Raw genomic sequence first — 25,389 nt, forward strand, 5'->3', positions numbered from 1 at the left:
AAATTACTGCGTTCCCCAACAGTGGCATCCGAGCCAGGTTTATGCGTAGATGTTATATGCACGAGTAGAACACAAAGGAGTTTTGGGTGTGGGTATATACATATTGCTTACCGTCACTAGTTGATTCTTGATTCGGCGGTATTGTTGGATGAAGCGGCCCAGACCGACATTACACGTACGCTTATGCGAGACTGGTTCTATCGACGTGCTTCACACACAGGTGGCTGGTGGGTGTCAGTTTCTTCAACTTTAGTTGAATCGGATTCAATGAACAGGGTTATTTCTGAAGATCAAAAAGCAATCACTCTACCGCGTTGTGGTTTTTGATGCGTAGGTAAGAACGGTTCTTGCTCAGCCCGTAGCAGCCACGTAAAACTTGCAACAACAAAGTAGAGGACGTCTAACTTGTTTTTGCAGGGCTTGCTGTGATGTGATATGGTCAAGACGTGATGAGATATAACTTGTTGTATGAGATGATCATGTTTTGTTGAAGTTATCGGCAACTGGCAGAAGCCTTGTGGTTTTCTCTTTATTGCATAAGATGCAAGCGCCAAATAATTGCTTTACTCTATCACTATGCGATAGCAATAGTTGCAAGAGCAATAGTTGGCGAGACGACCATGTAATGACATGTTGATAGAGATCAAGATGATGGAGATCATGGTGTAACACCGGTGATGATAGAGATCATGACGGTACTTTGGAGATGGAGATCAAAGGCGCAAGATGATCATGACCATATCATGTCACATATTTTGATTGCATGTGATGTTTATCATTTATGCATCTTATTTTGCTTAGTACGGCGGTAGCACTATAAGATTATCTCTCACTAAATTTCAAGGTATAAGTGTTCTCCCTGAGTATGCACCGTTGCGACAGTTCGTCGTGTCGAGACACCACGTGATGATTGGGTGTGATAAGCTCTACGTTCACATACAACGGGTGCAAGCCAGTTTTGCACACGCGGAATACATGGGTTAAACTTGACGAGCCTAGCATATGCAGATATGGCCTCGGAACGCTGGAGACCGAAAGGTCGAGCGTGAATCATATAGTAGATATGATCAACATAGTGATGTTCACCATTGAAAACTACTCCATCTCACATGATGATCGGACATGGTTTAGTTGATTTGGATCACATGATCATTTAGATGACTAGAGGGGTGTCTATCTAAGTGGGAGTTCTTAAGTAATATGATTAATTGAACTTTAATTTATCATGAACTTAGTCCTGATAATATTTGCATAACTATGTTGTAGATCAATAGCTCGCGATGTAGCTCCCCATTTATTTTTTATATGTTCCTAGAGGAAAAACTATGTTGAAAGATGATAATAGCAATGATGTGGACTAGGTCCGTGATCTGAGGATTATCTTCATTGTTGTACAGAAGAATTATGTCCTTGATGCACCGCTAGGTGACAAACCTATTGCAGGAGCAGATGCAGATGTTATGAACGTTTGACAAGCTCGGTATGATGACTACTTGATAGTTTAGTGCACCATGCTTTACGGCTTAGAACCGGGACTTCAAAAATGTTTTGAACGCCACGGAGCATATAAGATGTTCCAAGAGTTGAAATTGGTATCTCATACTCATGCCCGTGTCAAGAGGTATGAGACCTCTGACAGTACTTTGCCTACAAGATGAAGGAGAATAGCTCAACGAGTGAGCATGTGCTCAGAATGTCTGAGTACTACAATCACTTGAATCAAGTGGGAGTTAATCTTCCGATAAGAGTGATTGATAGAATTATCTAGTCACTATCACCAAGTTACTAGAACTTTGTGATGAACTATAATATGCATGGGATAACGGAAATGATTCCCAAAGCTCTTCGCAGTGCTGAAATCGGCAAAGGTAGAAATCAAGAAAAAGCATCAAGTGTTGATGGTTGACAAGACCACTAGTTTCAAGTAAAAGGGCAAGGGAAAGAAAGGGAACTTCAAGAAGAATGGCAAGCAAGTTTCCACTCCCATGAAGAAGCCCAAAGCTAGACCCAAGCCTGAAACTGAGTGCTTCTACTGCAAAGGAAATAGTCACTGGAAGTGGAACTGCCCTAGATACTTGGCGGATAAGAAGGATGGAAAAGTGAACAGAGGTATATTTGATATACATGTTATTGATGTGTACTTTACTAGTGTTTATAGCAAACCCCTCGGTATTTGATACTAGTTCAGTTGCTAAGAGTAGTAACTCGAAACGGGAGTTGCAAAATAAACAAAGACTAGTTGAGGACGAGGTGACGATGTGTGTTGGAAATGATTCCGAGGTTGATAAGATCACCATCGCACACTCCCTTTACCTTCGGGATTAGTGTTGAAACTAAAATAAATGTTATTTGGTGTTTGCGTTGAGCATAATATGATCGGATCATGTTTATTGCAATACGGTTATTCATTTAAGTCAAAGAATAATTGTTATTCTGTTTACATGAATAAAACCTTCTATGGTCATACACCCAAGGTGAATGGTTTATTGAATCTCGATCGTAGTGATACACATATTCATAATATTGAAGCCAAAAGATGCAAAGTTAATAATGATAGTGCAACCTATTTGTGGCACTGTCGTTTAGGTCATATTGGTGTAAAGCGCATGACGAAACTCCATGCTGATGGACTTTTGGAATCGCTTGATTATGAATCACTTGATGCTTGTGAACCATGCCTCATGGGTAAGATGACTAAGACTCCGTTCTCCGGAACAATGGAGCGAGCAACTGACTTATTGGAAATAATACATACTGATGTATGCGATCCGATAAGTGTTGAGGCTCGCGGGGGGTATCGTTATTTTCTGACCTTCATAGATGATTTGAGCAGATATGGGTATATCTACTTAATGAAACATAAGTCTGAAACATTTGAAAAGTTCAAAGAATTTCAGAGTGAAGTGGAAAATCATCGTAACAAGGAAATAAAGTTTCTACAATCTGATCACAGAGGCGAATATTTGAGTTTCGAGTTTGGTCTTCATTTGAAACAATGTGGAATAATTTCGCAACTCACGCCACTTGTAACACCACAGCATAATGGTGTGTCCGAACGTTGTAATCGTACTTTATTGGATATGGTGCGATCTATGATGTCTCTTACCAATTTACCACTATCCTTTTGGGGTTATGCATTAGAGACAGCTGCATTCACATTAAATAGGGCACCATCTAAATCCATTGAGATGACATCGTATGAACTATGGTTTGGCAAGAAACCAAAGCTGTCGTTTCTTAAAGTTTAGGGTTGCGATGCTTATGTGAAAAAGTTTCAAACTGATAAGCTCAAACCCAAATCAGAGTAGTGTGTCTTCATAGGATACCCAAAATAAACTATTGGGTACACCTTCTATCACAGATCTGAAGGCAAGATATTGGTTGCTAAGAATGAATCCTTTCTAGAGAAGGAGTTTCTCTCGAAAGAAGTGAGTAACTTATTGGAAATAATACATACTGATGTATGCGATCCGATAAGTGTTGAGGCTCGCGGCGGGTATCGTTATTTTCTGACCTTCATAGATGATTTGAGCAGATATGGGTATATCTACTTAATGAAACATAAGTCTGAAACATTTGAAAAGTTCAAAGAATTTCAGAGTGAAGTGGAAAATCATCGTAACAAGGAAATAAAGTTTCTACGATCTGATCATAGAGGCGAATATTTGAGTCTCGAGTTTGGTCTTCATTTGAAACAATGTGGAATAATTTCGCAACTCACGCCACTTGTAACACCACAGCATAATGGTGTGTCCGAACGTTGTAATCGTACTTTATTGGATATGGTGCGATCTATGATGTCTCTTACCGATTTACCACTATCATTTTGGGGTTATGCATTAGAGACAGCTGCATTCACATTAAATAGGGCACCATCTAAATCCGTTGAGATGGCATCGTATGAACTATGGTTTGGCAAGAAACCAAAGTTGTCATTGTTGGAAATATGCCCTAGAGGAAATAATAAAAGGATTATTATTATATTTCCTTATTCATGATAATTGTCTTTTATTCATGCTATAATTGTGTTATCCGGAAATCGTAATACATGTGTGAATACATAGACACCAACATGTCCCTAGTAAGCCTCTAGTTGACTAGCTCGTTGATCAACAGATAGTCATGGTTTCCTGACTATGGACATTGGATGTCATTGATAACGAGATCACATCATTAGGAGAATGATGTGATGGACAAGACCCAATCCTAAACATAGCACAAGATCGTATAGTTCGTTTGCTAGAGTTTTTCCAATGTCAAGTATCTTTTCCTTAGACCATGAGATCATATAACTCCCGGATGCCGTAGGAGTGCTTTGGGTGTACCAAACGTCACAACGTAACTAGGTGACTATAAAGGTATACTACGGGTATCTCCGAAAGTGTCTGTTGGGTTGACACGGATCAAGACTGGGATTTGTCACTCGTATAACGGAGAGGTATCTCTAGGCCCACTCAGTAATGCATCATCATAATGAGCTCAAGGTGACCAAGTGTCTGGTCACGGGATCATTCATTACGGTACGAGTAAAGTGACTTGCCGGTAACGAGATTGAACGAGGTATTGGGATACCGACGATCGAATCTCGGGCAAGTAACATACCGATTGACAAAGGGAATTGTATACGGGGTTGTTTGAATCCTCGACATCGTGGTTCATCCGATGAGATCATCTAGGAGCATGTGGGAGCCAACATGGGTATCCAGATCCCGCTGTTGGTTATTGACCGGAGAGCCGTCTCGGTCATGTCTACGTGTCTCCCGAACCCGTAGGGTCTACACACTTAAGGTTCGGTGACGCTAGGGTTGTAGAGATATGAATATGCAGTAACCCAAAAGTTGTTCGGAGTCCCGGATGAGATCCGGACGTCACGAGGAGTTCTGGAATGGTCCGGAGGTGAAGAATTATATATAGGAAGTGCAGTTTCGGCCATCGGGAGAGTTTCTGGGGTCACCGGTATTGTACCAGGACCACCAAAAGGGTCCCGGGGGTCCACCGAGTGGGGCCACCCATCCCGGAGGGCCCCATGGGCTAAAGTGGGGAGGGGAACCAGCCCATAGTGGGCTGGTGCGCCCCCCTTGGCCCACCCCATGCGCCTAGGGTTGGGAACCCTAGGGTGGGGGGCGCCCCACCTGGCTTGGGGGGCACTCCACCCCTTGGCCGCCCCCCCCCCCAGGAGATCCCATCTCCTAGGGCCGGCGCACCCCCTAGGGGGCCTATATAAAGGGGAGAGGGAGGAGCAGCAGCACCCTGGAGTCTTGGCGCCTCCCTCTCCCCTGCTACACCTCTCCCTCTCGCAGAAGAACGGCGAAGCCCTGCTGCGGTGACTGCTGCATCCACCACCACGCCATCGTGCTGCTGGATCTTCATCAACCTCTCCTCCCCCCCCCCCCCTTGCTGGATCAAGAAGGAGGAGACGTCACGCTGACCGTACGTGTGTTGAACACGAAGGTGCCGTCCGTTCGGCGCTAGGATCTCCGATGATTTGGATCACGTCGAGTACGACTTCCTCATCCCCGTTCTTTGAACGCTTCCGCGCGTGATCTACAAAGGTATGTAGATGCAATCCGATCACTCATTGCTAGATGAACTCATAGATGGATCTTGGTGAAACCGTAGGAAAATTTTTGTTTTATGCAACGTTCCCCAACAGTGGCATCATGAGCTAGGTCTATGCGTAGTTCTCTTTGCACGAGTAGAACACAATTTGTTGTGGGCATAGATGTTGTCAACTTTCTTGCCGCTACTAGTCTTATTTTGCTTCAGCAGTATTGTGGGATGAAGCGGCCCGGACCAACCTTACACGTACGCTTACGTGAGACCGGTTCCACCGACTGACATGCACTAGTTGCATAAGGTGGCTGGCGGGTGTCTGTCTCTCCCACTTTAGTTGGGGCAGATTCGATGAAAAGGGTCCTTATGAAGGGTAAATAGAAGTTGACAAATCACGTTGTGGCTTTCACGTAGGTAAGAAAACGTTCTTGCTAGAACCCTATTGAAGCCACGTAAAACTTGCAACAACAATTAGAGGACGTCTAACTTGTTTTTGCAGCAAGTGTTTTGTGATGTGATATGGCCAAAGTTGTGATGAATGATGAATGATATATATGTGATGTATGAGATGTTCATGCTATTGTAATAGGAATCACGACTTGCATGTCGATGAGTATGACAACCGGCAGGAGCCATAGGAGTTGTTTTATTTTTTGTATGACCTGCGTGTCATTGAGAAACGCCATGTAAATTACTTTACTTTATTGCTAAACGTGTTAGCCATAGTAGTAGAAGTAATAGTTGGCAAGCAACTTCATGGAGACACGATGATGGAGATCATGATGATGGAGATCATGGTATCATGCCGGTGACAAGATGATCATGGAGCCCCAAGATGGAGATCAAAGGAGCTATGTGATATTGGCCATATCATGTCACTATTATTATTTGATTGCATGTGATGTTTATCATGTTTTTGCATCTTGTTTACTTAGAACGACGGTAGTAGATAAGATGATCCCTCATAATAATTTCAAGAAAGTGTTCCCCCTAACTGTGCACTGTTGCGACAGTTCGTTGTTTCAAAGCACCACATGATGATCGGGTGTGATAGATTCCAACGTTCACATACAACGGGTGTAAGACAGATTTACACATGCAAACACTTAGGTTGACTTGACGAGCCTAGCATGTACAGACATGGCCTCGGAACACAGAAGACCGAAAGGTTGAGCATGAGTCATATAGAAGATACGATCAACATGAAGATGTTCACCGATGTTGACTAGTCCGTCTCACGTGATGATCGGACACGGCCTAGTTAACTCGGATCATGTTATACTTAGATGACTGGAGGGATGTCTGTCTGAGTGGGAGTTCATTGAATAATTTGATTTAGATGAACTTAATTATCATGAACTTAGTCTAAAATCTTTACAACATGTATTGTAGATCAAATGGCCAACGTTGTCCTCAACTTCAACGCGTTCCTAGAGAAAACCAAGCTGAAAGACGATGGCAGCAACTATACGGACTGGGTCCGAAACCTGAGGATCATCCTCATAGCTGCCAAGAAAGATTATGTCCTACAAGCACCGCTAGGTGAAGCACCTGCTCTCCCTGTAGAACAAGACGTTATGAACGCTTGGCAGACACGTACCGATGATTACTCCCTCGTTTAGTGCGGCATGCTTTACAGCTTAGAGCCGGGGCTCCAAAAGTGTTTTGAGAGACACGGAGCATATGAGATGTTCGAAGAGCTGAAAATGGTTTTTCAAGCTCATGCCCGGGTCGAGAGATATGAAGTCTCCGACAAGTTATTCAGTTGTAAGATGGAGGAAAACAGTTCTGTCAGTGAGCACATACTCACTATGTCTGGGTTACATAACCGCTTGACTCAGCTGGGAGTTAATCTCCTGGATGACGCGGTCATTGACAGAATCCTTCAGTCGCTTCCATCGAGCTACAAGAGCTTTGTGATGAACTTCAATATGCAGGGGATGGAAAAGACCATTCCTGAAGTATTTGCAATGCTGAAATCAGCAGAGGTAGAAGTCAAAAAGGAACATCAAGTGTTGATGGTGAATAAAACCACTAAGTTCAAGAAAGGCAAGGGTAAGAAGAACTTCAAGAAGGACGGCAAGGGAGTTGCCGCGCCCGGCAAGCAAGCTGCTGGGAAGAAGCCAAAGAATGGTCCCAAGCCTGAGACTGAGTGTTTTTATTGCAAGGGAAGTGGTCACTGGAAGCGGAACTGCCCCAAATACTTAGCGGACAAGAAGGCCGGCATCACGAAAGGTATATGTGATATACATGTAATTGATGTGTACCTTACCAGTACTCGTAGTAGCTCCTGGGTATTTGATACCGGTGCGGTTGCTCACATTTGTAACTCAAAGCAAGAGCTGCGGAATAAGCGGAGACTGGCGAAGGACGAGGTGACGATGCGCGTCGGGAATGGTTCCAAGGTCGATGTGATCGCCGTCGGCACGCTACCTCTACATTTACCTACGGGATTAGTTTTAAACCTCAATAATTGTTATTTAGTGCCAGCTTTGAGCATGAACATTGTATCAGGATCTCGTTTAATTCGAGATGGCTAATCATTTAAATCCGAGAATAATGGTTGTTCTATTTATATGAGAGATATGTTTTATGGTCATGCTCCGATGGTGAATGGTTTATTCTTAATGAATCTCGAGCGTAATGCTACACATATTCATAGTGTGAGTACCAAAAGATGTAAGGTTGATAATGATAGTCCCACATACTTGTGGCACTGCCGCCTTGGTCACATAGGTGTCAAATGCATGAAGAAGCTCCATGCAGATGGACTTTTAGAGTCTCTTGATTACGAATCATTTGACACATGCGAACCATGCCTCATGGGTAAAATGACCAAGACTCCGTTCTCAGGAACAATGGAGCGAGCAATCAACTTATTGGAAATCATACATACTGATGTGTGCGGTCCAATGAGTGTTGAGGCTCGCGGTGGTTATCGTTATGTTCTCACCCTCACTGATGACTTGAGTAGATATGGGTATGTCTACTTAATGAAACACAAGTCTGAGACCTTTGAAAGGTTCAAGGAATTTCAGAGTGAGGTTGAGAATCAACGTGACAGGAAAATCAAGTTCCTGCGATCAGATCGTGGAGGAGAATACTTGAGTCACGAATTTGGCACACACTTAAGAAAATATGGAATAGTTTCACAACTCACGCCGCCTGGAACACCTCAGTGTAATGGTGTGTCCGAACGTCGTAATCGCACTCTATTAGATATGGTGCGATCTATGATGTCTCTTACCGATTTACCGCTATCATTTTGGGGCTATGCTTTAGAGACTGCCGCATTCACTTTAAATAGGGCTCCGTCGAAATCCGTTGAGACGACACCGTATGAATTATGGTTTGGGAAGAAACCTAAGCTGTCGTTTCTAAAAGTTTGGGGATGCGATGCTTATGTCAAGAAACTTCAACCTGAAAAGCTCGAACCCAAGTCGGAAAAATGCATCTTCATAGGATACCCTAAAGAAACTATTGGGTATACCTTCTACCTCAGATCCGAAGGCAAGATCTTTGTTGCCAAGAATGGATCCTTTCTAGAGAAGGAGTTTCTCTCGAAAGAAGTAAGTGGGAGGAAAGTAGAACTTGATGAAGTATTACCTCTTGAACCAGAAAATGGCGTAACTCAAGAAAATGTTCCTGAGGTGCCTGCGCCGACTAGAGAGGAAGTTAATGATGATGATCATGAAACTTCAGATCAAGTTGCTACTGAACTTCGTAGGTCCACAAGGACACACTCCGCACCAGAGTGGTACGGCAACCCTGTCTTGGAAATCATGTTGTTAGACAACGGTGAACCTTCGAACTATGAAGAAGCGATGGCGGGCCCAGATTCCAACAAATGGCTTGAAGCCATGCAATCCGAGATAGGATCCATGTATGAAAACAAAGTATGGACTTTGACAGACTTGCCCGATGATCGGCGAGCGATAGAAAACAAATGGATCTTTAAGAAGAAGACGGACGCGGATGGTAATGTTACCATCTATAAAGCTCGACTTGTCGCTAAGGGTTATCGGCAAGTTTAAGGGGTTGACTACGGTGAGACTTTCTCACCGGTAGCGAAGCTGAAGTCCGTCTGAATCATGTTAGCAATTGTCGCATTCTATGATTATGAGATATGGCAAATGGACGTCAAAACGGCATTTCTTAATGGTTTCCTTAAGGAAGAATTGTATATGATGCAGCCGGAAGGTTTTGTCGATCCTAAGAATGCTAACAAGGTGTGCAAGCTCCAACGCTCGATTTATGGGCTGGTGCAAGCATCTCGGAGTTGGAACATTCGCTTTGATGAGATGATCGAAGCGTTTGGGTTTATGCAGACTTATGGAGAAGCCTGCGTTTACAAGAAAGTGAGTGGGAGCTCTGTAGCATTTCTCATATTATATGTAGATGACATACTTTTGATGGGAAATGATATAGAGCTTTTTGGACAGCATTAAGGCCTACTTGAATAAGAGTTTTTCAATGAAGGACCTTGGAGAAGCTGCTTATATATTAGGCATCCAGATCTATAGAGATAGATCAAGACGCCTCATAGGTCTTTCACAAAGCACATACCTTGATAAGATATTGAAGAAGTTCAATATGGATCAGTCTAAGAAGGGGTTCTTGCCTGTGTTGCAAGGTGTGAAATTGAGCTCAGCTCAATGTCCGACCACGGCAGAAGATATAGAAGAGATGAGTGTCATCCCCTATGCCTCAGCCATAGGTTCTATTATGTATGCCATGCTGTGTACCAGACCTGATGTAAACCTTGCCATAAGTTTGGTAGGTAGGTACCAAAGTAATCCCGGCAAGGAACACTGGACAGCGGTCAAGAATATCCTGAAGTACCTGAAAAGGACTAAGGAAATGTTTCTCATTTATGGAGGTGACGAAGAGCTCGTCGTAAAGGGTTATGTCGACGCTAGCTTCGACACAGATCTGGATGACTCTAAGTCACAAACCGGATACGTGTATATTTTGAATGGTGGGGCAGTAAGCTGGTGCAGTTGCAAGCAGAGCGTCGTGGCGGGATCTACATGTGAAGCGGAGTACATGGCAGCCTCAGAGGCAGCGCATGAAGCAATTTGGGTGAAGGAGTTCATCACCGACCTAGGAGTCATACCCAATGCGTCGGGGCCGATCAAACTCTTATGTGACAACACTGGAGCTATTGCACTTGTCAAGGAGCCCAGGTTTCACAAGAAGACCAGGCACATCAAGCGTCGCTTTCAACTCCATTCGTGAAAATGTTCAAGATGGAGACATAGATATTTGTAAAGTACATACAGACCTGAATGTAGCAGATCCGTTGACTAAACCTCTCCCTAGAGCAAAACATGATCAACACCAGAATTCCATGGGTGTTCGATTCATCACAATGTAACTAGATTATTGACTCTAGTGCAAGTGGGAGACTGTTGGAAATATGCCCTAGAGGCAATAATAAAAGGATTATTATTATATTTCCTTGTTCATGATAATTGTCTTTTATTCATGCTATAATTGTGTTATCCGCAAATCGTAATACATGTGTGAATACATAAACACCAACATGTCCCTAGTAAGCCTCTAGTTGACTAGCTCGTTGATCAACAGATAGTCATGGTTTCCTGACTATGGACATTGGATGTCATTGATAACGAGATCACATCATTAGGAGAACGATGTGATGGACAAGACCCAATCCTAAACATAGCACAAGATCGTATAGTTCGTTTGCTAGAGTTTTTCCAATGTCAAGTATCTTTTCCTTAGACCATGAGATCGTATAACTCCCGGATGCCGTAGGAGTGCTTTGGGTGTACCAAACGTCACAACGTAACTGGGTGACTATAAAGGTATACTACGGGTATCTCCGAAAGTGTCTGTTGGGTTGACACGGATCAAGACTGGGATTTTGTCACTCCGTATAACGGAGAGGTATCTCTGGGCCCACTCGGTAATGCATCATCATAATGAGCTCAAGGTGACCAAGTGTCTGGTCACGGGATCATGCATTACGGTACGAGTAAAGTGACTTGCCGGTAACGAGATTGAACGAGGTATTGGGATACCGACGATCGAATCTCGGGCAAGTAACGTACCGATTGACAAAGGGAATTGTATACGGGGTTGTTTGAATCCTCGACATCGTGGTTCATCCGATGAGATCATCGAGGAGCATGTGGGAGCCAACATGGGTATCCAGATCCCGTTGTTGGTTATTGACCGGAGAGCCGTCTCGGTCATGTCTACGTGTCTCCCGAACCCGTAAGGTCTACACACTTAAGGTTCGGTGACGCTAGGGTTGTAGAGATATGAATATGCAGTAACCTGAAAGTTGTTCGGAGTTCCGGATGAGATCCCGGACGTCACGAGGAGCTCCGGAATGGTCCGGAGGTGAAGAATTATATATAGGAAGTGCAGTTTCGGCCATCGGGAGAGTTTCGGGGGTCACCGGTATTGTACCGGGACCACCGGAAGGGTCCCGGGGGTCCACCGGGTGGGCCACCCATCCCGGAGGGCCCCATGGGCTAAAGTGGGGTGGGGAACCAGCCCATAGTGGGCTGGTGCGCCCCCCTTCGCCCACCCCATGCGCCTAGGGTTGGGAACCCTAGGGTGGGGGCGCCCCACCTGGCTTGGGGGGCACTCCACCCCTTGGCCGCTGCCCCCCTAGGAGATCCCATCTTCTAGGGTCGGCACACCCCCTAGGGGGCCTATATAAAGGGGGGAGGGAGGGGCAGCAGCACCCTGGAGTCTTGGCGCCTCCCTCTCCCCTGCTACACCTCTCCCTCTCGCAGAAGAACGGTGAAGCCCTGCTGCGGTGACTGCTGCATCCACCACCACGCCGTCGTGCTGCTGGATCTTCATCAACCTCTCCTCCCCCTTGCTGGATCAAGAAGGAGGAGACGTCACGCTGACCATGCGTGTGTTGAACACGGAGGTGCCGTCCGTTCGGCGCTAGGATCTCCGTTGATTTGGATCACGTCGAGTACGACTTCCTCATCCCTGTTCTTTGAACGCTTCCGCGCGTGATCTACAAAGGTATATAGATGCAATCCGATCACTCGTTGCTAGATGAACTCATAGATGGATCTTGGTTAAACCGTAGGAAAATTTTTGTTTTCTGCAACGTTCCCCAACAGTCATTTCTTAAAGTTTGGGGTTGCGATGCTTATGTGAAAAAGTTTCAAACTGATAGGCTCGAACCCAAATCGGAGTAGTGTGTCTTCATAGGAAACCCAAAATAAACTATTGGGTACACCTTCTATCACAGATCTAAAGGCAAGATATTCGTTGCTAAGAATGGATCCTTTCTAGAGAAGGAGTTTCTCTCAAAAGAAGTGAGTAGGAGGAAAGTAGAGCTTGACAAGGTAATTGTACCTTCTCCCGAATTGGAAAGTAGTTCATCACAGAAATCAGTTCCGGTGATGCCTACACCGATTAGTGAGGAAGTTAATGATAATGATCATGAAACTTCAGATGAAGTCACTACCAAACCTCGTAGGTCAACCAGAATACGTACCGCACCAAAGTGGTACGGTAATCCTGTTCTGGAGATCATGTTACTAGACCATGACAAACCTATGAACTATGAGGAAGCGATGATGAGCCCAGATTCTGCGAAATGGCTTGAGGCCATGAAATCTGAGATAGGATCCATGTATGAGAACAAAGTGTGGACTTTGATTGACTTGCCTGATGATTGGCAAGCCATAGAGAATAAATGGATCTTCAAGAGGAAGAAGGACACTGATAGTAGTGTTACTATCTACAAAGCTTGAATTGTCGCAAAAATGTTTTCGACAAGTTCAAGGTGTTGGCTACAATGAGATTTTCTCACTTGTATCGATGCTTAAAAGTTTGTCCGAATCATATTAGCAATTGTCGCATTTTATGAAATTTGGCAAATGGATGTCAAACCTGCATTCCTTAATGGATTTCTTAAAGAAGAGTTGTATATGATGCAACCAGAAGGTTTTGTTAATCCAAAAGATGCTAACAAAGTGTGTGAGCACCAGTGATCCATTTATGGACTGGTGCAAGCGTCTCGGAGTTGGAATGTACGCTTTGATAGTGCGATCAACGCATGTAGTTTTATACAGACTTGCGGTAAAGCATGTATTTACAAGAAAGTGAGTGGGAGCACTACAGCCTTTCTGATAAGTATATGTCAATGACATATTGTCAATCGGAAATGATGTAGAATTTTCTGGAAAGCATAAAGGAGTATTTGAAAGGAGTTTTTTCAAAGAAAGACCTCGGTGAAGCTGCTTACATACTGAGCATCAAGATCTATAGAGATAGATCAAGACGCTTGATAAGTTTTTTCAATGAGTACATACCTTGACAAGTTTTTGAAGTAGTTCAAAATGGAACAGTCAAAGAAAGAGTTCTTGCCTGTGTTGCAAGGTGTGAAGTTGTAAGACTCAAAACCCGACCACGGCAGATTATATAGAGAGAATGAAAGTCATTCCCTATGCCTCAGCCATAGGTTCTATAAAGTATGCCATGCTGTGTACCAGACCTATTGTATACCTTGCCCTGAGTTTGGCAAGGGAGTAAAATTTTGATCTAGGAGTAGATCACTAGACAGCGGTCAAAATTATCCTTAGAGGACTAAGGAAATATTTCTCGGTAATGGAGGTGATAAAGAGTTCGTCGTAGAGAGTTACGTCGATGCAAGCTTTGACACCGATCTGGATGACTCTGAGTCTCAATCCGGATACATATTGAAAGTGGGAGCAATTAGCTAGAGTATCTCCATGCAGAGTATTGTAGGCATAGAATATTTGCAAAATACATGCAGCTTTGAATATGGCAGACCCGTTGACTAAACTTCTCTCACAAGAAAAACATGATCACACCTTAGTACTCTTTGGGTGTTAATCGCATAACAATGTGAAGAAGATTATTGACTCTAGTAAACCCTTTGGGTGTTGGTCACATGACGATGTGAACTATGGGTGTTAATCACATGGTGATGTGAACTATTGGTGTTAAATCACATGGCGATGTGAACTAGATTATTGACTCTAGTGCAAGTGGGAGACTGAAGGAAATATGCCCTAGAGGCAATAATAAAGTTATTGTTTATTTCCTTATTTCATGATAAATGTTTATTATTCATGCTAGAATTGTATTAATTGGAAACTTAGTACATGTGTGAATACATAGACAAAACAAAGTGTCCCTAGTATGCCTCTACTTGACTAGTTCGTTTATCAAAGATGGTTATGTTTCCTAACCATAGACATGTGTTGTAATTTAATGAACGGGATCACATCATTAGGAGAATGATTTGATGGACAAGACCCATTCGTTAGCTTAGCATTATGATCGTTACAGTTTCATTGCTATTGCTTTCTTCATGACTTATACATGTTCCTCAGACTATGAGATTATGCAACTCCCGAATACCGGAGGAACACCTTGTGTGCTATCAAACGTCATAGCATAACTGGGTGATTATAAATATGCTCTACAGGTGTCTTTGATGGTGTTTGTTGAGTTGGCATAGATCGAGATTAGGATTTGTCACTCCGTGTGTCGGATAGGTATCTCTGGGCCCTCTCGGTAATGCACATCACTATAAGCCTTGTAAGCAATGTGACTAATGAGTTAGTTGCGGGATGATGCATTACGGAACGAGTAAAGAGACTTGCCGGTAACGATATTGAACTAGGTATGATGACACCGACGATCGAATCTCGGGCAAGTAACATACCGATGACAAAGAGAACAACGTATGTTGTTATGCGGTTTGACCGATAAAGATCTTCGTAGAATATGTAGGAGCCAATATGAGCATCCAGGTTCTGCTATTGGTTATTGACCGGAGATGAGTCTCGGTCATGTCTACATAGTTCTTGAACCCGTAGGGTCCGCACGCTTAACGTTTTGTGACGATTTGTATTATGAGTTATGTGATTTGATGACCGAAGTTTGTTTGGAGTCCTAGATGAGATCGGAGACATGACGAGGAGTCTCGAAATGGTCGAGACGTAAAGATCGATATATTAGAAGGCTATATTCGGACATCGGAAAGGTTCCGAGTGATTTGGGTATTTTTCAAAGTACTGGAGAATTCGTATTAGGCCTTAATGGGCCATACGGGAAACGAGAGAAAGGCCTCAAGGGTGGCCGCACCCCCTTCCCCATGGACTGATCCAAATTGGACTAGGGAAAGGGGGCGCCCCCTTCCTTCCTTCTCCTTCTCCCTTCCCTTTTTCCTATTCCATGTGGGAGGTGGAATCCTACTAGGACTAGGGAGTCCTAGTAGTACTCCACACTTTGGGCGCTCCCTATGAGGGCCGCCCTCTTCCTCCCTCCATCCTTTATATACGTGGGCAGGGGGCACCCCATAGACACACAAGTTGATCATTGATCTCTTAGCCGTGTGCGGTGCCCCCCTCCACCATAATCCACCTCGGTCATATCATAGCGGTGCTTAGGCGAAGCCTTGTTCCGGTAGCATCATCATCATCGTCATCACGCCGTCGTGCTAACGAAGCTCTCCCTCGACACTCTGCTGGATCGTGAGTTCGTGGGACTTCACCGAGCCGAACGTGTGCAGATCGCGGAGGTGTCATACTTTCGGTACTAGGATCGGTCGATCGTGAAGACGTACGACTACATCAACCGCATTGTCATAATGCTTCCGCTTACGGTCTACGAGGGTACGTGGACAACACTCTTCCCTTCTCGTTGCTATGCATCACCATGATCTTGCGTGTGCGTAGGAAAATTTTGAAATTACTGCGTTCCCCAACATGCAGTGCGTTCGGTACTTGATCGGTTGAATCGCGAAAAAGTTCGACTACATCAACCGCGTTAATAAAATGCTTCCGCTTATGGTCTACGAGGGTAGGTAGACACACTCTCCCCTCTCTTAGCTATGCATCTCCATAGATAGATCTTGCGTGTGCGTAGATTTTGTTTTTGTTTTTCCATGCAACGTTCCCCGACATGCATGTGCCCTGTAGGTATGTACCCACTATAAATGGTACGCGGTGTGAACTAAGAAGATTCTAGATCTATTTGGCTGCCTTGCAATAAAGTCCTCAAAAGCATTATAGTTTAAATAGTTTGGATCAATTCCTCATCCCATGCTCCTTGCACCAGATCAATCAACTCACGGACTTTAGTCAAAATCGTGTGTCCTCTAGGGGTGATTATCTTCATGTCAGTGCTCGAAGGGACCCAAGTGTCACTCCATATGTTAATATCTTCACCCATTCCGACCCTTCAGTTATAGCCTTTTTTGAAAGTTTCCAATCCCTTCAGTATACTTTTCCATGTAAAGGACGCCCCGCTCTTCGAGGTGGCATCAAGAAAGCTCCCGTTGGGGGTAATACTTCGCCTTTAATACCCTTGCACATGATGATGTTCGATCAATAATCAGCCTCCAACACTGCTTTGCGAGCATAGCCAAATTGAAAGAATATAAGTCCCTAAAGCCCATGCCTTCTTCACATTTAGGAATGCAAAGCTTTCCACCACGCCATCCAATGCATTCTTTTGGTTCTTCATCATCGCCCCACCAGAATTGTGCAATAATATATGTTATTTCCTTGCATATACCCTTAGGTAAACTGAATACAGACATAGCAAAAATTGGTGTTGCTTGGGCTAATGCTTTTAAAAAAATTCTTTACCTCCAATTGGGAGCCGCTTCTCCATCCAACCAATTGGTCATGTTATGATTCTCTCATAGAAATGCCCGGAACATTCGCTTCTATTTGCACCTACTATTGTTGGCAAACCAAGATATTTATCTAATAAGGCCTCAGTGTCTATATGTAGGATTTCACATATCCCTGCTCTCGATATCGCACTAGTATTAGGACTAAAGAAAATGCTTGATTTTGCTAGACTCACCATCTATCCATAACTCTGACAATAGGTATCTAGAACATGTTGTAAGGAAGTTGCACTTAGAACATTTGCTCTCATGAGAATTAGAGAACTGTTAACAAATAGGAGATGTGATACTGATGGTGCATTTCTACACAATCTAACCCCATCCATGCCACCAACTTCTTCTTCATACTGCAACATACTAGATAACCCTTCTGTTAATAAAAGATAAGGGGAAAGGGGATCTCCCTGCCTAATACCTCTTGAAGGAGTAAACATATCTGTTTCTTGAGAATTGAATCTCACCGTATACCTTACTGAGCTTACACATGCCATTATCATTTTGATCCACTGTTCATGAAACCCAAGTTTTTGCATCATACCTTCGAGGAATATCCACTCCACCCTGACATATGCCTTGTGCATATCCAACTTCACAACACATAAACTTTCTTGTCTTGATTTTTTTTGTGCACACATTCATAAGCAATGGGTACATTATCTGTGATCAACCTTTCCTGGGAGAAAAGCACTCTGAGTAGGAGATATTATTTCAGGCAGGATACATTTCAACCTTGAAGCTAACATCTTTGAGATGATATTATATAAAACGTTACATAGACTAATAGGTCTATATTGAGTTACCAGGTCAGGTGAACCTGTCTTGGGCATGAGAACGATAGATGTATCATTCCATTTAGCCGGGATATGAGGAGAATTAATAGCAAACAAAACTTCATGTGTAATCTCGTCACCAGGATATGCCATTTTTTTTAAAGATCGCATGAAGCCCATCTCGGCCTAGAGCTTGAGATCACCAATACAAAAAACAGCCTTACGAACATCATCATGCGTATACGGAGCCATTAACATATTATTCATATGATCAATAACCTTTGTTTGAACCCTCTCAAGAATATAAGGATCAACATGATGCACCTCTGAAGTAAAAAGGTTACTAAAATAATTCTGAATATGAGAACTCAGTGGCCATACCTTCTACTGCATTACCATTCTGATCATGGAGTTTTCAGATATAGTTCTTTTTTCTTCTTGCCGATGTAAAAGCCTGAAAAAATAGTGTTTCAGCCACCAAATTTTAACCAATTCGCGCTGCATCTCTGCATATAATGAATCTCTACTAGTTCCAGTACATATTCAACAAGTCATTATTTTTTCAACACTCTTTGATCCCAATCATGGAACGCCCTATGCATGAGGTCGAGCTTCTCATGTAATTTATTGCTGCGGGATCGCTTCTAGCCTCATCCCAAGCTTCTTGGACTTTCTCATTAAAAGCATTTTCTCGTAAACCAAGGAGCTTCAAGTCTTTTAACATGAACCCCGCCACTTGGTTCCTGTACGTAAAAATTGGTATCAAACAATAACAGCATGTGGTCGGAGTGGTTATACCCCAAATTCTCCAACGACGCATGAGGATGCATTGTTGCCCAGGTTTTGTTAATGAGGCCTCTGTCAAGCCTCTCGTAAATTCTTTCTCTCTACCAAGTGAAGCAATCACCTTTGTATCCCAAGTCTCCGATCTCACAGTCATCAATGCCCTGTTGAAAGGCATGCATGTATTGTTGGGGTCTAGGATTTCCTCCCTATTTTTCATACAGAAATTATATCTCATTGAGACCCCCAATCAGCAACCATGGGAGAGTATGATTATGATGGAGTTGACGCATATGATCGCATGTTTTATATTTATTCTCCCACCAACATTCACCATATATTCCTGTCAGCCTCCACGAGTTATTGTTTAACTTGTTTTTCTGATGTAAAGGGGAAAATGATTGAGCTCAGTGAGTTGCCGGATGACCTTAACTCTGAGTTGTCAGATGGCATGGGGATTGAGGATCTCGTGTATTGCACACAACTTGCTTCCCCTGGATTTGGTGCAAAAAATGTTGAAGTTGTGGTTTGAATCCCCTAACCCTATTGTCGCCCTAAACGCTGCTGCCCATGAGGTCGAAACAATGCCTTGAAGTACTTTGAGCGTTATTAATATATGGGATGTCTTCTTTGGGTGTGTGTGTGTGGGGGGGGGGGGGTGTTTAAGTTTGCTAAACGAAAGAGAGGTTCATCAGAGCTTAGAAAAACTACCCAATTTAAAACCTCGCAAGCTTAGAGAAACTACTCAATTTAAAACCTCGCATAGTCGGAGGGCGTGTGGAGGTGTGTCTCTAGCTGGTCTCATAGGATTCGATCGGTGATGTCTTTGGTGGATCTGCTTAGATCCGGTCTTTGTCCATCTTCATTCATGTGTCCTCAGATGGGATCCTTCTGATCTACACCTTTCTTCATCGATGATGATTGTTGTTTTGGTGCGCTGGCCCTATGAGGCCTCAACACGACGACTTTCAGACTGTCTACTACAACAAGTTTTGTCTGACTCCAGTGAAGAAGGGGCGATGACGGTGGTGCGTCTTCGGCTCACTTCAGTGCTTGTAGTCGTTGTTAGGTGGTTTACGGATTTGGTTATAATTTTTATTATTTTATATATATGTTCATTGTAGTGCCATTTTTTTTTGAGCCGATTGTAGTGCCATGATTAAAGATGAGGAAATCACACTTTTTTAAAATAAAAAAAACCACCCAATTTGAAACCTTGCTAGCTTTCTCTAAAAAACCTCGCGAGCTTTACCGTCGATGGCTACGAGCAAGTCCAGCCCGGTCCACTTCCGCGGGCCATGTTAAAGGCACGGTTTCCAAGGAGAAACATCCTCACTCCCCACAACCCGTCCGCACTCCACCATTCCACCTGCTTCTAGAAGTCTCCAGCGCCTCGCCTCCACCGCGCCAATGGGGAAGAGCGAGGCTACGCCGACGGCGACGAAGGGGGAAGGGGAGAAGGTGATGGTGCTGACGATGCTCGAGGTGGATCCCGCCACCGAGGACCCTGACCTCCTCGACGCCATCAGGTACGCACGCAGATACCAATCGACGCTCCCCCAAGTGGTAACCCACACGCACGCTTCTGCTAGGTCGACGGGGATGGCGAGCGCGGCGGCTTGTCTTTGGTTTGCTCGCGTTTTGATGAGATAAAGGTGGGGTTTTGGGGCTGTCTAGGGTTTGATGGCTTATTGGAGAGGAAATATTCCATGGCTATGGTTCGCGGCTTTTGTTGGGGTTGGATGGAGTTGGTCCAAATGTGTCTAATAGATTCAATCTACTGACTGCTGTGAAATGAGAAATTTGCAGATGATTTGCTGTGTACCCAACCAATGTTAAAAATGTTATGGATTTGTGTACAATTGATGGACTGCCCTTGGAATTTAGTGTCTTGTTGGGTCGACAGACTTAGTCGAATGTCTGTTTTACGTTGAATCTACTAGTGAAAGATTTCCCTTTTTTTATATAGAAATGACCACAGAAAGAGGTGACTTCTTATACTATCACCAAATGCTGCGCCAAATAGGAGTTAATGAAAATTTTGTAGATGGTCTATCATGTATTCAACCGTTGATTCAAAAACAAATTTACTGTGTTTGTGTACAATAGGAGAATTCCACACCTTTATCTATTGATGAAGCATTTAAGCATTTTGTTGATTGGGGGCCTTGGGGCATAGCCATTTCATGTTGAACTAGTGTACTCACTTATTTGCTATCGAAATGTTCCTGGTGCAGTTACTTTGCTACTTAGTATTTTGACCTCCCCGTGCATTGCATTGGCATTCTGTGCTCGTCCTAGGACCTCGTAACTGCTGATATTTTGGGTTTTATGCAATTGCACCTCGATGGATCATGGAACTAGGCAATAGGAATCCACTCGGGTTCTTTTTCATTTTGGAGTGTACGTATTCACCCTTTGTAGTCATGGAGCGCAGATTTTGGCTATTTGCCATTAATATTATATCCCTTCATCCCAAAATATAAGAACGTTTTTAACAGTAGCATAGTGTCAAAAACGTTCCTATATTCTGGGACAGAGGGAGTAGCTTGGTTGCTTGTTGCATGCTTAGTGTTTCTCCTAGGAAAGAGTCAGATGATCGTAGGCGTTTGCACATGCACACTATTTGTCTGCTAGTTATTTCATTATGGCCTATTAAAAAAGTTTGTTGTGTGCCCTTTCCATTCTTAGGTCTCTCTAGCTGATCCTGATGCTTTGATTCACTTTCCGTGTTTGCCTTTTTGTATTTATGCTGCTGCTTTGACTTGCGATTTTTCAGGAAGAAGAACAGTGCTGCCCTGACCTCCATTCTTGATCCCCGTGGCGACCTCTCCGCCAAACACAGTTCAAATGCAGCTGCTGCTGTTTGGTATTTCGTCATGAATGGCCACCACATAACTGGCAATCTGAACCTGCTGACGGACCTCACGCCTGTGTGTGACCGTTGGGTCCGTTCTCTCATTGGGACAGGGCCGCCCATGCAAGTCTGCGCACGGGGATCTGTGAACTGCAATGGGATCAAGCTCGATGACGTATGGTATGTTCCCGGGGTCACGGTGAACATGGTGGCGGGTGCCCCTTTTAGCAATCAGGAAATTTCACTCACTCTGGATCGCAGTGCCTTTTCTCTTAAGCGCCCTGATGGCACAGTAGTCGGCAAAGGATGTGTTAAAGGCAATCTGTATGAAGTAGACTTTCTCGACATCAGTAGGTACAGTTACTTGACCGAATGCTTTACTTTACTATGTTTTCTTGGTTATTAAGTTATCCTGGTACACTGTTAGTTTATTGAGCTCTATTCATTGCACTCCGACCCCCTCTTACCTCATAGGGGGTGCTCTAAAGCGCAGTTGCCCATTATGGGAGCACTGAATTTCCAGTTAAATGATACTACATGTCAAGTGCTTCATTCCTTATGAGCTATGCCAATTGGAGGTAGTGCTGCCATGCATGCACAAAAAGAATGGCATCTACATATATCACTTAAGAAGTAATTCTTCATGCTCATCTACCAATTCATGTGTGACATACTAGAAGTTAAGAGACTCGCCATGGTAGCTACATAATTTTTTACAAGTGATGCTGCATATGATTTTACAAATATATGCACTCGCAACTTTGCAAGGAAAAATGGAAGTTTAAGAAACTGCATATTTGACTCATATTTTTGCAATGGTCAGTATAACAGACAATTAGATGTGTGTGTTCTTTGTATGCTTTCCGCAGCATGTATGTCGAGATGACCAGCGCGTGTGGTGGACATCATGTTTTAGAACTAATATTTCAAACATAAACCTAAAATCAGTTTTTTTTTATTACTTTCATGTATACCTTTGTAGTAGCTGTTTGGTTTGGGTATTGGTATCCTTTTGCCTCTCTATAGGAGGTAAGGGTAATATGGTTGGATAAAGCAAAATTAGAGGTCCATATTACAATTAAAGTGGTCATACCAATACCATAAAATTTCTAGTTTTTTTACAAAGTTGATTATTTGTAGCTGTGCTTGTTTAGAGCTTATGTCCAAATTGTTCACAGTATGATTTAGTTACTCTACTGACTTGTTATTTTAAAAATAGTCTTGCTACTCTGATGGTTACCTACAGCGTTCGGTTGGTATTCATCGACTCCTTAATCATCTACTTCCTCCGTTTCAAAATAAATGTCATGGTTTTAGTTCCAAATGCGGGAAATAGGGCTAATGTTTTCTCCTGTGTCTGATCAGTACAACAGCTCCCTGGTACATCGTCTCGAATGCTGCTGAACACATGACCGGCAACCTGCACCTCCTGAGCAACTTCACCCCCACCCAGCCAGGCCGCCCAGTCCGGACGCACACCGGTGGGATGCTGCAGGTGCGCGGGAAGGGGTCTCTGAGCTCCACCCAGCTCTCCATTCCCAGCGTCAGCTACGTCCCAGGGCTCACGGAGAACATCATCTCAGTGACCCAGCTCACCGACAGCGGCTTCAGTGTCGCGTTCAGTCCCCATGGCTGCACCATCACAAGGAACCGCGATGGGAAGACGGTCGGCTCTGCGTACCATGCCGGTGGCCAGCTCTACCGACTCGACTACCTCAGGGTTGCTGACAACAAGTAGCCTGTATGAGTTGCTGACAGACATAGTGAACCCAAAGCAGTGAGGTAATCAGCCCTATGAGTTGCGAAGATGAAGAGAGAAATTTAGTTGCGAAGAGCTTTTTTTGGCTGCAAACGAGTTGTTAGCTGGTTTCCTGTATGAAAACCTCCTGGGTGCTTCGGTTAATGTTCAGTTACGATCCTGATACTTGCTACTATGTCTGTATGGGCAATACGATCCTGATACTTGCTACTATGTCTGTATGGGCAATGGGATATTACCGCTAACCAGTTAGCATGGTAGGGTTTCTGCATTTACCATTTTTTTTCTTTTTTTTCGAAAGGGGGTTATCCCCCGGCCTCTGCATCAGAATGATGCATACGGCCATATTATTAATATGCAAAAAGTTTGACATAAGTCTTCAGGTCTCAAAAAAAGGAAATAGGCTCACAAAGAGCAAATAAAATAACAGGATAGCCATACCCGGCCGGCAAAAAATAAGACAGGAAATATTAAACGCCTATTATATTACATGACCGTCATCCAAACCGGTTGAAGATAGCCTGTGCAACCGTCTTTTATCGAATAGATCCAATAATCATACGCTATCTGGCCTCCGTCGAAGTGAGTAGCGACCACATATGGATCAGTGCAGTGACCCGGAAAATAACCTGTAAGAAATGAATATTTGTTGTTATGTTAAAAACCAAATTGTTTCTGCAGTTCCAAACTGCCCATAATAAAGCACATACTCCTACACGGATATGTCTTGCTGTTTCTGAATCTATCCCGTCTAGCCACGTCTAAAAAACGTGTTGATAGTATTCGAAGGAGTAATATTAAATGCTATGTGGATCGACCGCCATAATTTTTTTGCCAATGGCAGTCAAGAAAGAGGTGTTTGATGGATTCATCACGATCACAGAAGCTACATTCTGTAGATCCTGTCCAGTTGTGTTTTGCTAAATTGTCCTTAGTTAGAATGACTTGTTTACGGACAAACCACGTAAACACTTTAACTTTCCAAACATGTTTCGAACGAGGAATAGAGCTAGAGTTGATAACATCCAAATACATAGATTTAATCGAAAACTCTTAATTCTTAGTTAGTTTCCAGCGCAACTGATCGGGTTATTGAGATAGCTGAATATCCATCAATCTTCTCACAAGATGATGCCAGGCTTCCCAACGGTTTCCCGTTAGCGTCCTCCTGGATTGAATATTAAGAGGATTGGACTGTAATATTGTTGCAAGGTAAGCGTCTCTTCGCTGAACAATATTATAGAGAGAAGGATATTGGAGTGCAAGGGGCGTCTCCCCTAGTCATGTATTGTGACGCCCCCGATTCAATCGTACACTAATCATACACACAAACGTGTACGGTCAAGATCAGGGACTCACGGTAAGATATCACAACACAACTCTACAAATAAAATAAGTCATATAAGCATCATATTACAAGCCAGGGGCCTCGAAGACTCGAATACAAGAGCTCGATCATAGACGAGTCAGCGGAAACAACAAATATCTGAGTATAGACATAGGTTAAACAAGTTTGCCTTAAGAAGGCTAGCACAAACTGGGATACAGATCGAAAGAGGCGCATGCCTCCTGCCTGGGTTCCTCCTAAACTACTCATGGTCGTCGTCAGCGGGCTGCACGTAGTAGTAGGCATCTCCCGAGTAGTAGTAGTCGTCATCGACAGTGGCGTCTGGCTCCTGGAATCCAACGTCTGGTCGCAGCAATCGGGTATAGGAAAGGGAAAAATGGGGAGCAAAGCAACTGTGAGTACTCATTCAAAGTACTCGCAAGCAAGGAGCTACACTACATATGTATGCATTGGTATCAAATGGAAAAGAGGGTAACATATGTGGACTGAACTGCAAAATGCCATAATAAGAGGGGGATAGCTAGTCCTATCGAAGACTACGCTTCTGGCCACCTCCATCTTGCAGCATGTAGAAGAGAGCAGAAGGTAAGTCCACCAAGTAGCATCGTGTAGCATAATCCTACCAGGCGATCCTTCCCTCAT

The 25,389-nt window shown here is 43.6% G+C and overlaps 1 protein-coding gene across 1 annotated transcript; it reads left to right on the forward strand.

Annotated features, from left to right (window-relative positions):
* The first annotated feature begins 20,100 nt into the window (after positions 1–20,100).
* LOC125508129 (uncharacterized) lies at positions 20,101–23,651 on the forward strand. Its single transcript, XM_048672729.2, has 3 exons — positions 20,101–20,312; positions 21,563–21,994; positions 23,006–23,651. Exons 1-3 carry the CDS (start codon positions 20,194–20,196, stop codon positions 23,376–23,378), a joined length of 924 nt encoding a protein of 307 aa, XP_048528686.2. The 5' UTR covers positions 20,101–20,193; the 3' UTR covers positions 23,379–23,651.
* The last annotated feature ends 1,738 nt before the right edge of the window (positions 23,652–25,389 follow it).

Source organism: Triticum urartu, chromosome 5A (genome assembly GCF_056163025.1).
Source record: "Triticum urartu cultivar PI428250 chromosome 5A, HENAU_Tu73, whole genome shotgun sequence".
Classification (NCBI taxonomy): Eukaryota; Viridiplantae; Streptophyta; class Magnoliopsida; order Poales; family Poaceae; genus Triticum; species Triticum urartu.

Coding starts and splice junctions, on each gene's coding strand:
- LOC125508129 (XM_048672729.2), top strand. CDS start 20,194: ATGGGGAAGAGCGAGGCTACGCCGACGGCGACGAAGGGGGAAGGGGAG. Junction 20,313..21,562: donor GACCTCCTCGACGCCATCAG/GTACGCACGCAG, acceptor GCGATTTTTCAG/GAAGAAGAACAGTGCTGCCC. Junction 21,995..23,005: donor GACTTTCTCGACATCAGTAG/GTACAGTTACTT, acceptor GTGTCTGATCAG/TACAACAGCTCCCTGGTACA.